Source organism: Falco naumanni, chromosome 7 (assembly GCF_017639655.2).
Source record: "Falco naumanni isolate bFalNau1 chromosome 7, bFalNau1.pat, whole genome shotgun sequence".
Lineage (NCBI taxonomy): Eukaryota > Metazoa > Chordata > Aves > Falconiformes > Falconidae > Falco > Falco naumanni.
Genome location: NC_054060.1, coordinates 70019768 through 70036017, shown reverse-complemented (window position 1 = coordinate 70036017; position 16250 = coordinate 70019768). Strand labels below are relative to the sequence as shown.

At 43.4% G+C, this 16250-nt stretch overlaps 1 protein-coding gene across 1 annotated transcript in view; it reads left to right on the top strand.

The window, feature by feature from the left end:
* Nucleotides 1–16250, top strand: part of C7H11orf49 (chromosome 7 C11orf49 homolog) — an 85115-nt gene that overhangs the window by 63392 nt on the left and 5473 nt on the right. The window contains exons 4-7 of the mRNA XM_040599707.1: nucleotides 5917–6001; nucleotides 11442–11527; nucleotides 14013–14208; nucleotides 15817–15926. Coding sequence (XP_040455641.1) covers nucleotides 5917–6001; nucleotides 11442–11527; nucleotides 14013–14208; nucleotides 15817–15926 — 477 coding nt within the window. The remainder of the gene's footprint in view (nucleotides 1–5916; nucleotides 6002–11441; nucleotides 11528–14012; nucleotides 14209–15816; nucleotides 15927–16250) is intronic.

The window sequence follows — 16250 nt, the reverse complement described above, 5'->3', positions numbered from 1 at the left end:
AGAATGAATCCTGCTGTACACATCTTACATGAACATGCTTATACAACTTCAGGGGAAAGTGTGCGAGTGTTTATTCCTTATTGCTTAGTTTACCTTTATTTAACCTTCCTTCTCAGATTTGTGGCGGTAATTATTGTGACCTGCTGTTTTGGTTTTTGTTTGTTTGAAAAATAAGGAAAATCCATTTTAAAAATTAGACAAATGCACATTCTGGCTCTTGTTTCTGTTTATCTTATATCTCTTCTTGTCAGTTGCAAAAGCAATTTAGCCAAAGAAACAGCCCTTGAATGTTTTTATTTTGTTTCAAATTCTTATTTAAACAATGATTCTCTCAAGTACCAGGAACTGATCTTTTTCATGATAGGTCATAGAATCTCAATGCAAAATTCTATAAAAGATTAATTGAAAAGTAAGAATTATTATTTGAATTTTTCTTAGCAGAAAGCGTTATGAGTAAGACATGTGTTTTTTACACAGCTGTATATCGCTGTTTAGGTTCTATGCATGCATTAATTTTCCTAGAATTCTTGGTTTTTTGTTTGTTATTAGCGCTAGGTAGATGGAAGAAATTGGGCTCTAGGTATCTTGTGAACAAGGCATGTGCAGAACATAGACTATTAGCCAGGTGCGAGTTGTGAGGTTGCAGTGTTACCAATACTCATGTTTATATTCAGTTTTTTGTAAAATCGAAGCTCCTACAGACAGCACAAGAACATATAGACTTTGATTTTTAGGGGCTTTGGTTTGGTTTTGTTCTTTTCTACAAGATCGCAAGCTGGCACAGATATAGAGAATCCTAAGGATGTGATACTTACTTATACCAGAAACCTCAAAAAACTAAAGGCCAGGAAAGACTTTCCCAACACTTAAAAAGTATTATTTCTTAGGCTGTTCTCTGTTATATTTCCAGGAGACTGATTTACAGCTTTATGACTTTATGGCTCTTGAATGACTTCATGACTGCGGTAGAAAAGCAACCTGTGGAAAGTGTGTGTCCTACCATAATCCAAAGGGGAAGGCTACATTGCCCAGGGCTCCAGCCTGCTTGGATAGTGGTTCTACATAAATGGTGATGGGAAGAGGGAACTCTGATGTATATTCATCAAAGCAATCCTTGTGTTTCTGGGAAGCTACTAATGTGACTTTTTGGGGCAGATTTCATACACCATCTGCAGTAAATATTGTCCTGCTGCTTTGGGCATATTTATAGCTGTCTCAGTGTTGTGACAGCATTGTAGATAGCTACTTCTTGTGCCAAAAGCAGCCTAGATACAGCAGCAACGTCTACAATTCAGGCTAAGTCCTAAATATTTATTGGCTTCCTGAGTAGATTTTACACCTTCACTGAGCTCCAGGCTTCTGTGGCTAGGCTGCTGTCAGTATGATAGATAACTAGTTTAAAGATAGCTCAGGTGTGTCTTCACCTCACTACACTGACAATAGCATAAAGGCATCGCTTAGCGTTCCTGGAGTTTGCATCACTTTGGGTCAGGTGCTATCTGTCAGCCACGTACCAAACAGAAACAAAGCTGGTAAAAACAATACACGTTTTAAAAGTCAGGGAAATAGGAAGCACCTGCCTTTGTGTTTCTTGAAGGTAGGCCATTTTTATCCAGAAAGTGGTGTTTGTTTTCTAAGACTGTACCGCATGGACAAACTTCCTTCTCCACTATGTCTCTGAAACGTGAGTAAGAGTCTGCCTCAGGCACTGAAAATAAACTACTCGAGACAGCGAGATCTGTAGGGAAGAGTCAGGATTTTGCTAGTGGCATGGCAGCAGCAGCAGCAGTGCAGGCTGGACAGGAGTTTGAAGAACAGTACAGTAAAAATTTATGGGTGAATGGTGAATGAGCTGCTCTGTGCAACTCTAGCCATGCCACTTTACTTTTCTGTACTTATTTCTACTTACTTTTGTACTTATTCTATTAAGCCTCCCAGCTCCTTCTTAGTGTACTGCTGTTTTAGAATCACTTTGGAATTTGTTATTGGCTGCTTCGAAGTACAAGAGCAGAGTGTTGTGTTCAGCTGTAAATGAACACAGTTAACATGCAGATTGCAATCTCTCTCCATCCTTAGGCACGTGGTATGACCAAGTTTGTTCCACAGCAAGAGCATGGTGGAGCGTGCATAGCTCACTGCCCTGTGCTGTGGGGTCAGATTTAAACTCTCCGTGATTTGCTTCATTTGTTAGTGGAACTTGAGATACAGTAATTTGTGGTAGCAACCAAAGTAGCAGTTGTGGATTCCAGTTTTCACTCATTCTGACTGGTACCTTCCTTCTTTTCTTTCTTTCTTCATCATGCAGCATTGAACACTATTTACTCAGCTGTGGCCTGGAGACAGGAAGGAGCAATGTGGTCATGCACCAAAACTGCCCTTGTTTATTCCAAGCGGCTCTTGGCAGACAATATGGTGCATGGGCAAATGTAATTTTCTGCATGGTCTTCACTGACCTTGCCGTAGGGAATAGGAAAACAGTCATCGCAGCAAACTGCAGATACCTCCTAAGGTCTGTGGTGATCCCCCTTCCTGTGTAATAGCTACTCATCTGTAGTCTGAGAAATTGATATGATTTATTGGTCAGGCGCCTGGGGTGTCTACAGGCTGAGTTGTGTTACAGCCTAAAAGAGGCTGCCTGCGTACATCAGTGACTCCTTTGGTGCCATTTCTCCAGGCACAGAAGCAAAGGGCTTCTTTAGAGAAGGAACTTCCCTGCTTCAGCTTTGTGCTTAGTTCCCATCTAAATAGACCATGTGCTCAAAGGCTGCAACTGTAATTAATTCCACCTTTATTGACAATGAATTTCACCCTCTGCTGCGCTGGTTGCAGCGGATCTCTGCCACCCTTTCCCAAAGTCTTTTTGAGCAGACTTCTGCTTTTGCCCTGTGTTGTTTTGTTTTGTGGTGGAGGAGTAAGGATGATGCTGTGACTTGGTGTGAAGAGGGAGGAGAAAAAGACAGTGTAAACTATTATCAGTTTTAAAAGTATGTTATTTCCAGCAAGTGAGAGATCTCTATTTATGCCTCAAAACTAATGTTGCGCAGAGCCCAGTCACCATTTCAAGCTGCTTTTGTCCAGCAACCTGACAGGGACTGCGAACAAAGTGCAGCTTTCTCAGGAAACCTCACCCTCCAAAAAAACCTTAAACTCCCTCACCTTCAGGGGGAGAAAAAAATCAGAATTAATGAAAAGGGGCTTCACTGGTGAAAGTGGGCAGACTATCCTCCTAGAGCCTTGTCTGTTCTGAATGCATGACGGATGCTTTGTACACTGCTGGGCACCACACTTGGAAAATCTGAAGGAGATCAAAGCAGAGCAACAGATATGACTGAGCTAGGTAGGGAGGGATGCAGAGGGTAAGTTAAACAGATTTATCTTTAAATAAATATAATTATCAGCTAAATAGATTCAGTAAGATACTGTATGAAGAAAGGGTTATTCTAATTATCTCTTAACAAGTGAAAGGAAAAGATAATGGCGAGCAAGAGCAAGAGGTGTAAGGATGCATAAACAGAAACTTGAATTTAAGCAAACAAAAAATGTAAATTGAGTATTGCATAAAGCTTCCAAATGGTGTGACTCCTTCAGACCAACATGTAGACTTTTTAGACAAAGATTTATGTCCATTATTCAAAGCTAGATTTAGAAAGCTTTGAGGAGTAGTTGTAAGAGGTCCGTGCTTCAATTATGAGAAAGTGTCTCTTTCAAGAGCCGTTTTATGCCCAGTTTCTCTGTTTTCCTGTAGCCTGCTTCCTATGCTGAGCCTGTTGAAGTTGTTTTTATGAAATTTGCCTATACCCTACACTATTTGATAGTTTTCTTAAGAACTTAGGACCAAAACCTCTTGTTATAAATGGCTGTGGATCTAACAAAATAACAGAGAAGAAAATTTTCTCTCTTCTATATAGTATCATGAAAGAGAAATAGTGAGCTGAAGATTCAGTTAAAAATACGCATTTTCCTGGGACTTTTTCAGTAATACCTTTTTGCAGTTATACATGAAACTTGGTGATACCTTCCTTGATGACATTCCAGGAACTGATGAGCTAATATTGCAGAAGACCCCACCATTCCACTGGATACCATCATAACACACCGTACCCAATCTCATATATACACTTGCTGAAGGACCAAGGCAGTATCTGCAATAGAGAGCAGTCTCTGATTTATGTTTTAGTAAGAAATGACAGTACAGAAAATTTACAGTGCCCTCCATATTCTCCCAGACATTTGTAATTTCAGTGCAGCCACAGAAATTGAATTCAGCTCAGCATTCCAGCTTTGGAAGAAGCGAGATTCCGATGTGTTTATCCCTACAGTAGGATAGGTTGCACAAATCTCTGCAATGGTATTGTAGTTCTGCACAGGCTGGGCCTTCCTTGCATTAGAGCAGATTTCTGATGGCAGAGTTGGCTTTTCCAGACAGAGCAAAATCACCTTTTCATAACATGACCCTAAACCTAAGGTGCTTCATTAGGTGGAATGTCCTCCCAAGAGCAGTGCAAAATATAGGACTCTAGAGAGCGTCTATAATGGATGCCTGACAACAGTGTTTTTCAGCTATAAGGTTTCCTGAACTGAAGAGAAACACAGTAGCGCTCTCCTCTCTTTCTTCTGCTTCCCTGGCTAATAATGTAGGTAAAGGAAAAGTCTATAGCTTGATTTTGGTGACAGTCTTCCTGCAATATTTCTTTAGTCAGCATTGAAAATACTAATTTAACTGGGTTGGGTGTTGCAGTGAAATGTCCCTTTGATACTGCATACCTACCTCTTGAAACATCTGACAAAGGTGTAGCATTTTCCCTTTCTCTTGCTTTTATTGAACTGCCAGGCTTTGAGGAGGAGTTCTTTAAAGAAGTTGTAACTATCATCTGGGACAAGGTTGGTTAGATGTGATCCTAAGGAAGGCTAAGATGTGTCTGTAGCAAAAGAACTCATGCCACCTCAGCCCCAGTGCCTGTGCCCTTTGGATCCCCTCCCTGCCTACTGCTTGGCTCTACTTCCACCCCTGGCTCTATCTTCCATACTTTGCATTCTTCTGTATATAGAAGTACTGCAAAATTGCTGCTGTTCAGCTAGTCCTCTCCTTAACTCCAGTCCACAGCCTTTTGGATTGTGAACATACAATCATGTAGGGCTTTTTGACATCACTATGTTTCCATTCCCTTGGGGTCCTATAAGCTTCCCTAAGAGTCACCTCTTTTAGACTCTTTCTGCTGAACCACAGAAGCCTTTCTTGACCAGTCTTTTGCAAAGCTGTTCTCTAAACCATGAATCATTTGATTGGGGTTTTTGTGTTTTTTGGATCTTCGTTCTGTGCTTCCTATAATACAGTGACCAGATTTGTACACATTATTCCAAAAGAGACCATCCAGCTGCCTTACCAAATGCCGAAGTAATAACATCTGTGGTTTATACTGTGTAGCCTTCCATACACAACCCAAAAACCTTGTTTGCCTTTGTTACAGCTGCCAGATGTTCTGCGGATGGTTTTCAGGCGTATTGTGGAGAATGTCACCATGCCAGTGAATTTCAGCAAATTTAAGCAACTTTGAAATGATTCCTTCTTCCACATGGTTATATTCAAGTCAAACCAAACTCTGTTCTTACTTAAAACTGCCCTGTTTTGGTTACCTTGTTTTCACACGGAATCACTACCTGTTAACAGTTTCTCTGCAGGAGCCTCTTCAGTGGAATTTCCCCTTTATCAGGCCTCTTTCTGATTGTCTTTGCTGGAAACTCCATCTGAAGAGCCCAGCTCTGAGGGCCTAGGGAGCAGTTAAATTGTCATTAGCACCCAGTCTACTCAAATTGAGAGTCGAAGGGAATATGAGGCTTTTTTTCCTGGAAAGGAAGCAAGGGGAGGGAACAGCCTGTAAAAAGAATTATGATGTTCTCACCTCTCTTTCCCTGCAGATTTGCTGACAGCACAGGAATACCACTGCTTGCTGCAGCTGCTCTGCCCCGACTTCCCAATGGAACTCACTCAGAAAGCAGCAAGGTGGGTCCTCATTCTCTCTTTTTTAAGGCAAGATCAGTCCTACGCGCAGGGGCTTAGGAACTACATCTGTGGGTAAAGGTATGGACAGGGACCTTCACCTTTTAAGCTTTTGGTGAAAAGACATACCATGTTTTAAGGTTAAGAACAGGGTGTTTTTCTAGCAATGAGAGTGTATATTTAAGGTATACAGAGACTGAAATATCAGTGCAGAAGGTTGCTGCTGGCTCTATGTTCAGAAGGTGAGTTGCATATACAAGAGTGTTAGCCAATGTGTTTTTAACTGACGTGATTTTGAACTCCATTTCAAATACTCTTTACCATCTTTAAAAGGTGTTACCTCTCAACCCAGCTTCCTATGGTTGGTCACGTTTAAAAGCTACTAACCTCTGAAGGATTGCCAGTGTTTTAAAGTACGTTAGCTGCAAACATGGTAGCTAATCTGTTTGAAATTTTATTTTAATCTAGACAGGGCTTAAAGCAGATAGATGGCTCAGGGCACTGATAGTGTGATACGGAGTTTTTTACTGTTAGTGCTTGCTGGTTCCAGTCCAGCCCAGGCAGTTGATTATTAACTATCTGATAGTGAAAAAGTAATAAGGTATATGCATCTGTTGGGGTGGGGGGTCAGTTCAGATCTCAGTAGGAGTGCTCACACACACACACACCCCACATATAATCACAGCAAGTTTACTGATTAAATGCTCTTGTTCCTAGCCATCTCAGCAGAGGGGGCATGGAAATTTAACTTTATTCACGGACTCAGATACGACATTTGGAAACAGGGTCCAGGCACATTGTCAGGATTAGCTGCTGCCTATGTTGCTCATGGCCTAAATATTGGAAAGGTGCTCATTTTCTATTTGTCATTCTGTTATCTTTCTTTAGCATCAGAGTCCCGTGAAAATTATATTAAAAAAAGAAAATGAAAAAAAAAAAGTGTTCTACATCTACTAGTGCTTCCACTTGGCTGATTCTCTGAATTCTTTCCTGGCTTCTGCGTGCTGCTATCTGAATTGAACTGCAGTTAAAACTGTGTTGGGTCAAGTAAAACTAAAAGTCGAGCACCACTTTTCCCTCTAGCTCATCACTGGGCCTTTGGGGCTCTGCAGAGTACAGTTGCTTGGCCTCCAGTGCCAGACTACAAAAGAATGCTAACCCTGTAGCAGGGATATATTGCTGCTTCCTTTCATGGAGGTACACCAGCACCAGTCCCGTGCACTGGTGTGTATTTCATAGGGCTCCAGCTGAGCTGAGCAGGAATTTGTGATGGTGCATGAAAGGAGGCTTCAGCGTATCTACACATGTTATGATGTTTGTGTCAAGGAATTTAATCCACAAGGCTGTTGTAAACTAGAGGCCCCATTCAGGGGCCTGCTGCACTGTAGTGTGTGTGTGCTGTAGAGACAGACAAGCCAGCTTTGGGAGCAGGTGTTGGAGAGAAATGAGATCTCTGTCAGAGGCACCCAGGCTCAGGTGGGGATGACCTCACTCCTACTTTTGGCTGGCTAGAGATTTCCTTGCACGTTGCTATTATTCTGTTACAAGCTAATCTAGTTGAACAATTTTAATTAAAACTCGTCATATTGCTAAACCATCTTTTTCCTTCCAATTGTTGCTCACTCTCTTGTGCTTTTTCTGGTCTACACTTCCCATTGTCCTCCTTGGTCTCTGCCAGTGAGAAAGGTGAACTCTGCAGGCTGTCTTCCAGCACCAGTTGACTGAGTCCTTGCAAAAAGGATGAATGTTACATGCAAACTTACTGACATTGTTCCTCCTACAGTCTGCACACCCCCAGTGGTTTTGTTACTAATTTGCTTGGGAAAGGAATTGAAGTAGCGGCAGGAGCAGCCACAGCAATCACTGATACAGCCAGGACCTGTGTAATTATTGGTGCTCTTGGGAAGAGAGCAGTTGCAGTCTCAGTGCTGCATGACTGAGATGATCTCGCAGCATGGTGTACTCCACTCATCCAGGAGCTGTTGCTATGCACTGATAACAAACACTGGGAGTAAGATCGGGAAATGTCAGAGCAGAAGAGCAGAGGCTACGACAATATAGGTTTTATTCGTAAGACACCAGAGTGCTCCATTTTTCTGTTACTGGTGCTACACAAATGCAGAAGTCATCCCCAAAAAAGAACCAGGCTTTGAGGTTTCTTGGGTGGTTTTTTCTTCAAAGGGTTATAGCCATTAGCAGATTGAAGATTTTGCTCTACCTTTGATCTTCAGAGACACCTTTTGGCTTTCTGAATCTTGAAATTGCAGAAGGACAGAAAATTAGGGGAATTTTCTGGTTTGATGCCACGATTTCAAGATCTGTGCCTGAGCGCTGACTTTTCTCTTGTGATAGAAACACAAGGAATTTGCTGCCTGTGTTTGAGTAGCGAGAGCGGAGTAGTTCACAGCTCCTATGCTGTTTTACGTGGTATGGGACCTCATGTTGCACTGATCAGTGCTAATGGAAATGGGGCTTCCAAGTCTGTACCCCAGTTGTTAAAAAGATTGCCTGACAGTGCAGATCTTACCCTTTTTGTACATTCCGCTTATTTTTGCCTCCATATACCAGTAAACAAACCAAGTCCCTGAAGACTCATTTGAGCCAGCCTGGCCTTAAGACAGATTGTGTCGGTTAGCCTTTAATGGTAGCAGAGAACAGTAAAAGCCCTTTCAGCTTGCCTGGTCTAGAGTTTGTCCTGGGGACATCCTGTTTAGTCTGGGTTTCTGAGATTTTAACCGCAATCGGTAGATTGTAAAGTTTCCCCATTGGCACAGTAGCAAGGCTTTCCTGCCTGCCAAACCTACTTGGACCCTGAAAGACCACTACAGCCTTCACCTCAAGTGTAGGCATCTTTCTTCAGACCTTTCCAAAGTTTCTCCTTGATTTTCATTAATCATCGAGTGCCGACAACTAACTTCGTAAATATATCTGTGCCCCTGAGGTTTGAAGTCTAATTTAGGCAAGAAAGAATTAATATAGAACTCCTTGAAATATCAGCTACCCGACCAACTGTTCTGAGTTCAAGTTCAGACTTTCAGATTTTGTCCTCAATTGTGATCCTGCTGTCTGGGTTACAGTCCCTGGCTAGGATTTTCTCCTTGCCAGATATTTCAGGGAAGAGGTGCCGATACGTTGCATATGATGCTCTCCCAGCTTCCCTGACTGCTCGGTCAGCTGGCTATGTGGGGAATAGCCAGCTGCAGTCAATCTCCTCATAAATGATAGTATTGGATTTAAAGACTTCTCAATATTTCCGGAGTGTAGACTCCTGGGCCAAGTGGAGTCAGTAACCCAGCACCAGAGTGCACCTGCTTCTATTTAGACACTCCTCTGTCACATATGTGCCATACAGTCTTCCCTAGAGGCTCCTCACTGTCTTCACAGCAAGAAATGTCCAGCAAATTCTCAGAACCTCTGCCTGCTTCCTCATGCTCTCCTCTGAGTAAGAAACTGGGACTCGGTGCTGCAGGGCACAGCCATTGACCATGGCTTTAGACTTAACAAGTGAAATGAGTTGATTGTCACAAAGGTGATGTAATATTGTCTTTCTGCCTAACGGATACGTAAAAAACCTCTCCACTGTTCTCCTGCATCTCCAGGATGGAGAAATGCACTGGAAAAAGCTTCAGAGCTTATGCTTTGAGGGTATCTGGGAGACAGACCGTCATTTCAAAGGAGGGAGTGCAGCTCCTCAGCGATGTGGCCCATCGTGTTTCCAGAGTTTAAATAGTGGTTGGAAACACCAGTGGCTGAGCAGTATTGCCTGAGAGATGAGGATGTTCTGTCTGCCAGCTTCAAAGCCATTTCCTTGATGTGGCCACTGACGATCTCAGTAACATGCTTATTAGTGAGAATTAAGAACTGAAGCTACTGCTTCTTTAGACAGAAGGAGGAGGAGGAGGCTTCTGGAACATAATAAATAAATCAGAAGCACTTTGACATCTTCAAAGGGTTTTGTTTTAAATACTGGCTTTTCTCCTGGGGACCCTCTTAGCCTCAGTCTTTCTTCTTTGAGATAATTAATTCAAGCTGCTCTACATGTTTGATTTTGCCACAGTGAACAGAACTGGTCTGAGTGGCAGGGAAGTCTTGCAAGATCCTGTAACTCTTCTAGGTCAGCCTCCCACACAGCTGCCTGGAGTCTTTTACGTGACACGGAAGAGTGTTTCCCCAGCGGTGTGTTTAGACCATTGATGCTGCAGGAGTTGGTCTGTGGATTGTAGTTGGCTCCATTTTCAAAAGGGTCCTACTAGATGACCTGTACTTTGGCTATAATGAACTGGTTATCTTTCTCATATGACATGATATGCCAGATACTGACTGTATAGGATCACTAGACCTACACACAGCTGAAAAGAAGCACCAGCTACCTTTCTTTAGCATCATTCAAATACTTTGGTTTTTTCCCATCACAGTGGAGTGTTTCCTTCTGTTTTCCAGTCTGAGCTGTCATCAGCCCCAGTTTGATTTTCTCCACTTCAGAGACTGACCTTTTCATCCTTATGTAGTAGCAGTGACCACAGCATTGTTTTTATATTTATTTTTATGTCTTTGCCCAAACTTACTTCTGAAATCCAGAGTTTTGTCCTAAAGGAGCTGGACTTTGCCATCATTCATACTTCATCTTTATGGCCTCGATCGATAACTTTCCATATTCGTGAAGTATGCTTCACAATAGGGATGCACGTAGCTCCCTGCATGCACCTGGGGCTTAGCAGAGAGAAAGAAGATATTGTCCCTGGCCCAAGAAGTCTTCAGTTTCTGTGAAATTTGACCTGATAGTCAAATGATAAACCTGATAGATAAGAAAAGAGACCGATTCATTCATCAGGAAGGGAGGATAGGCTGTTCACAGTGTGTAATTAGAAAGCTGGTTGTTGGTGCAATGTTATTGCCTACATAGTCAGGTGGAGTTTGCATATAGATTGAGAATTAACTGTTGTTATCCTTACGAATCTGAAAATATAGAGTTTGATGAACTCTAGTATGGAGAGGAACAGCATCAGTCTCATTCCACTTACACCAGTTTAATACTTGTTTAACTGTCTTGTCTATAGCAGTTATTCTTTGTATAGCTGTGTGAACCAGCCATGCAGTTTTTATGCAAGTGTTCGTTCCATCGTGTCCATCACGCTTTGAATGCTTGACATCCGTGTCACACTACTCTGTTCACACTGTAGCTGAAGTATGTGATAGCATGGACATTCAGGATCCTGTCCTCGCTGCAGGTTCTTAAGCTGCCTTCATTTGATATTAGGGTGGCCACATCCATGCAGCAGCGGGTGTTCCATTTCTCTCTCCTAACCTCTCATACTGGGCCAAGGCACTAGCAATCCTCAGGTGCACGTAGCTCCCTAGCTGTACTTTCTCTAGATCTGGGGTTCCTGGTTACAGACTTCAGTTCTTTTGTAGTTGCTAAACTGTTTCTCTCATCTTATCGCAGGATTGTGCTGATGGACGATGCTATGGATTGCCTGATGTCTTTTTCCGATTTCCTCTTTGCTTTCCAGATCCAGTTCTACTACTCAGGTAAATGCTGGGCAGCTGCTGACTTCACCCACTAGCATAGCATTACAACTGTACAGCTTCCCAGTCTCTGCACTTGTTTGAAACTTGTAAGGATATGGTTTCTCACAGAAAATTTATAGATAATGAAATCCACTGGTGTGAGGCATCACTGATGCCAAGAGATTAGGAGGCTTCGTAAGGATGTTCCAAATCTTTGAGAATAACAAGATACCTGTAACTGTTATGGCTTATGCATGTATTTGTCTTAGTCTTGAGACACAGATTTCCAGCTTTATCTAGAGTATATTAGCACCTAACAATTAACTTCTACAAGGAACATTTTTATTCTTCCCCTTAATACAGCATTTCTGCCTCCAAAGTATTGGTCCCTGCTGGAGACAGGATAAGAAAAGCCCACCGGCTGGTACCTTGGAAGGAAAAGGAACTGGACAAATGGATACAATCCTTCCCCCTAATACTCTCCCAACTGTGAGCTGGTTTCAGCTCAGGGAGTTTCCGAACTGGGTGTAATTTCCTAACCCCCGGTGGACTCCTCTCCCAAGAGCTTCTCTGGCCTCCCCTTGAAATCACATGAACTTGTAACCTCCACGACAAGGAGTTGCACAGGTCTGCCCGCTGTCCCATGGAGAGCCACCTCTCTTGTTTGATTTGAGAGCCCCAAGTTGGAAGGGAAAATGAACAGTTAATCCCCATCTACCTTCTCCATATTTTTGTTCATTTATCATATTCTACCCCTCTCCCCCAGTTTGAGTTTTAACTAGATGGGGTACTTCTTTTAAAATTCTTGACAGAAGTATAAATCAAATAATATTAGTTTGTGTGTGTATATTTACCTGTGCTCACCCACACGTACACATCTGTAAAAATCCGCTATTTTTTTTTTAAATCAAGGTTCAGGAGATGAGAGGGAGGAACTTGGATTCAGGAGCTTGTTCTGTGCAAGGGAGACTGCTTTAAAAATACATTGGCCTGTTTGTCCTAGGCCCCCTAAAATTTGCTTGAGGAAAGGGAATGTCATTCAGGGAATTTCTTAAGTGAGCAAAAAGAGAGAAGCATCTCTTTTATCAAAGCTAGATGTGCTCCCAAGCAGGGGGGGCTGCTGGGGTGCCACCTCCCATCTCCCAGCCGCGGCACTGTGTAAAGGCAAGGTAAGCGCCTGGGTTTCTGCCCACTCGCACTGAAATAGCTCCCTCTGATGGGCGCAGCTCGAACTGCCTCGACCAGGCAAAAGAGGACCGGTCTGGCTACGGGGGGAAACTGGCTGGAAGTTGTGGAGCAGCATCTGTGGTCAGAGAATAGACTTGGGTGGCCTGCTGATCTGATCCAACCTGTCAGTTCCCATCTTTCTGGCAGTTAAGAGTCAGCTGCTCTCCCTAATACAAAAATCTCTTTTTTCTCGGTACTTCTCTGTATGTACTTCCCCTGTAACGCCCCTGTGCATATCACATTATCCATGACAATTCATCGAAGAAAACCAGTCCATTTGGGGCTGGGCAGAACCAGGCTTGTAATGTCTTTAGCCAGGGACATAAAATGTGTTTGGAAAGTTTTTCTGTGATATAACAAATATTTCCACTGAGCTGCATAACCCCAGCACAGCCTCAGGGCCCGCTGACATCTTGCCTTTCCTCTCCACCCGCCTCATGCACGGAGTTACACTTCCATTCACTCAGGAATTCAATGCCACTGGAGCCCTCACAAGCCCGCCCTTGTGTACACACACTCAAACATCCCACCCCTGTCCTGTTCACCCAGGCACAACGCACACACGCAGCCTGCCCTATGCTCTCCCACCAACCCACACACGTGCAAACCACTCCAAATGGAATCTAGATTTGTAAACTACTGACCACATCCATAAACAAACTTGTTTAAAATTAGACTCTTGCAGTAAACAGTGGTTAGTATGAGGAGCCTGGGGAGAGGCTTTCCGCCAACTCTCGCCCTGACCTGCCCTGGCCCTTCCTCTAGATCCCGTGTGATATTTACTTTGGAGCAGCACAGACACAAGCTGGGATACAGCAGGGAGCCCTAACTAACTAGCTCTCTTTCCTCCTGTTGCAGTACCATAGAGTTTGTGCCCAACTTGGATGAATTCTTAATCAGTAGCAAGAGATGGAGAAGGAAAACTTTTTAGACTTTGCAAACTAGCTTTTCGTTTGACATCAGCTTTCACACACCACTATTTTACCCATGTGCTAGCTAGCCTCTGTTTCCTTGAGAAGAACCTTGTTCAACAGAGTGAGCGGCCTCTCAGGATCATCCTGACATGAAAGAAGCCAGCAAGTTTTATGGAAATGGCTGTTTGTGCCTGCTTAACATATGATCTGAATATGCAGGATGCTGTAGTGTTGTGCTTATTTCCTTTTGGTGCTTACATACGACACAAAGCAGGGAATGACAGTTTAATCCCAGGTCTGGTAGGTCAGGAGGACGCTTTGCTGGTTATAGCCCAGAGTTTTAAGTCACTTCCTGGTTTTTTCAGAGTTTCTGGAAAGTGTGGCTGCCATTTATCAAGATCTGCTGGCTGGTAAGAATCCAAATACTGTGATTGTGCCAACATCATCCTCCGGGCAACATCGGCAGCGCCAACCCCCAAATGACTGCAGCCCACTTGATGGGGTAGAGGCATCTCTCTTCTACCAGTGCCTAGAGTCCTTGTGTGACAGATCAAAATACAGGTACGAACAGAGTCCTAAACACAGATTTGAAGTCTGTGTTTCTGGAGACCCTTTGTAAGGTTGGAGCTGTGAAGAAATACAGGACTTTAAACAAGCTGTAACTTCCAAATAGATCTCATTGGAGAAGCATGAAGGGAGAGATCATAGCCTAACCGCTTTAACTGAAGGATAGAAACAATTTTGTGAACCTAAGAAACATGGGATTTGAGCTGATTCTTGAAGTAATGGACTGATTTGGGTCTCTGCTTTCCTTCTCACTTCTGTGTTGACACTTTTCATCAAGGAAAGGTCCATCTATCATCATGAGTTAACTAGAGGAGATAAGTGCAGTTGTGTTCTTGGGTGCTGAAGCACAGGAAAGGCCCACTGGGGTGGATGGAGTTTGAAGGCTTAGTACCTAGCGAAGAACACACGGCTAGTCTGTACCCGAGCCTGCGATGGGGCTGTTGTCTCCAGTTACAGATCCCAGGCACGAGACTAGCCTTAGCTCAGCAGGGGATGGAGCAATACCAGACCTTACTGTATAGCTTTGACAGACACTTTCTCCATCGTTTCTTGCAGGTAGCGAGCACGTGCCCTGCTAGAAGGTTATGGGTTAGATCCACAAAAAGACTCGGGACACAAATTCCACCTGATTCCTGCTTTAGGCGCCTGAATCCAAATTCATGGTCCACGAAATTACTGCTGAACTGCTGTCCAGTACTATAGATATCTAAGCATGGAGATGCTAGGTTGTTTTGTTCTTCTAAATAACAGAAGCTCTACATTCCCTGTATGCCCCGAGAGCTTCAGTTGGGAAGGGTACTGTGAGCCTGTCTGGTGGGTCAGGCTCTGCACAGCACTGGGAAGGGGAGCCATTCCCAGCCTTTCATCCTGTAGCCCAGTACTTAGCCAGGCTTTGGTAACCACCTTTGCTTGAGAGATCGTCAGCCCACACCCACATCTCCCGAGGTGCCACTACACCATGGACTGTTCAACACTTCCTCTTCATGAGGCAGTTTTATTTTGCATTAAATTCTTTAAGGAGTATTAGGCAAGAGCAAGAATCACTATGATGCTGTTGCTTAGAAATCAGGGCCAGGGATTAAGGTAGAAGAAGGAGACATGTCAGTTTAGTCCCCACCTAGATATTGTTTTCTGACACATTTAGGCTATCATTGGAGAGGTTTTCCTGCCCCTTGGATGACTATCACTGATAAAAGGGTGATAACATAACAACCCTCATGAAAGTTCATTGTCTTCTAAAAGAAAGGATTTCCCAATTGATTTTTGAAAGAACATGCTGAGAGTCGGGATGTGCATGCCTCTGAGAGAATCTAGGGTTTTCTCCTTATCCTTGGAATGGAGATAGGTAAGACTGCTCCTAGGGATGTATCCCAGCTCAAACATCTTGCTTAGCAAATGGGGAGCAGACGCAATGCTCAACAAGGCTGGTGGCTTGTTTTAAACTGAGTCAGGGCAACCTCACAGAGTTAGTACAAGTAAAAGGCTTATTTCTTCAGTTTGAGCTGATCTTGGGGGGGGGGGGGGGGGGGGGGGGGGGGGGGGGGGGGGGGGGAAGTCGCTAATTTAAAAGATAAGATGACCTCTTTATCTCTCTTTTCCTAGCTGTCCACCGTCTGCTCTTGTGAAGGAAATGTTGAGTAGTGCACAGAGACTGACCTTCTATGGATTCCTTATGGCACTTGCAAAGGATCAGGGGATCAATAGAGCCCTAGGTAAGACTGCTGTGAGTGGTACAGCTCTAGATATTCGGTAATTCCCCATTTCTGTGGAATCTCCTCTGTAATTATGCCCCAGATTTCACACTGTCAGGGAGAGACTGAGGGCAAGTTTTTCATCTTTGTGTTGATGGATTCAACAACACTGTGCCTTACTGTCTGCTTGAAGCTGTGAAGCTTCTTCAAGGATAAAATTAGATACGAAATGCCTCCCTAAGACAGGAATGTTTTACCTCTTCAATAGCTGATCATTTTAGCAGAACCGTTGTTTTAACATGTTTTGCTATAAAGGTTGGGTAGAGATGGTCAGGAGACAAGTAC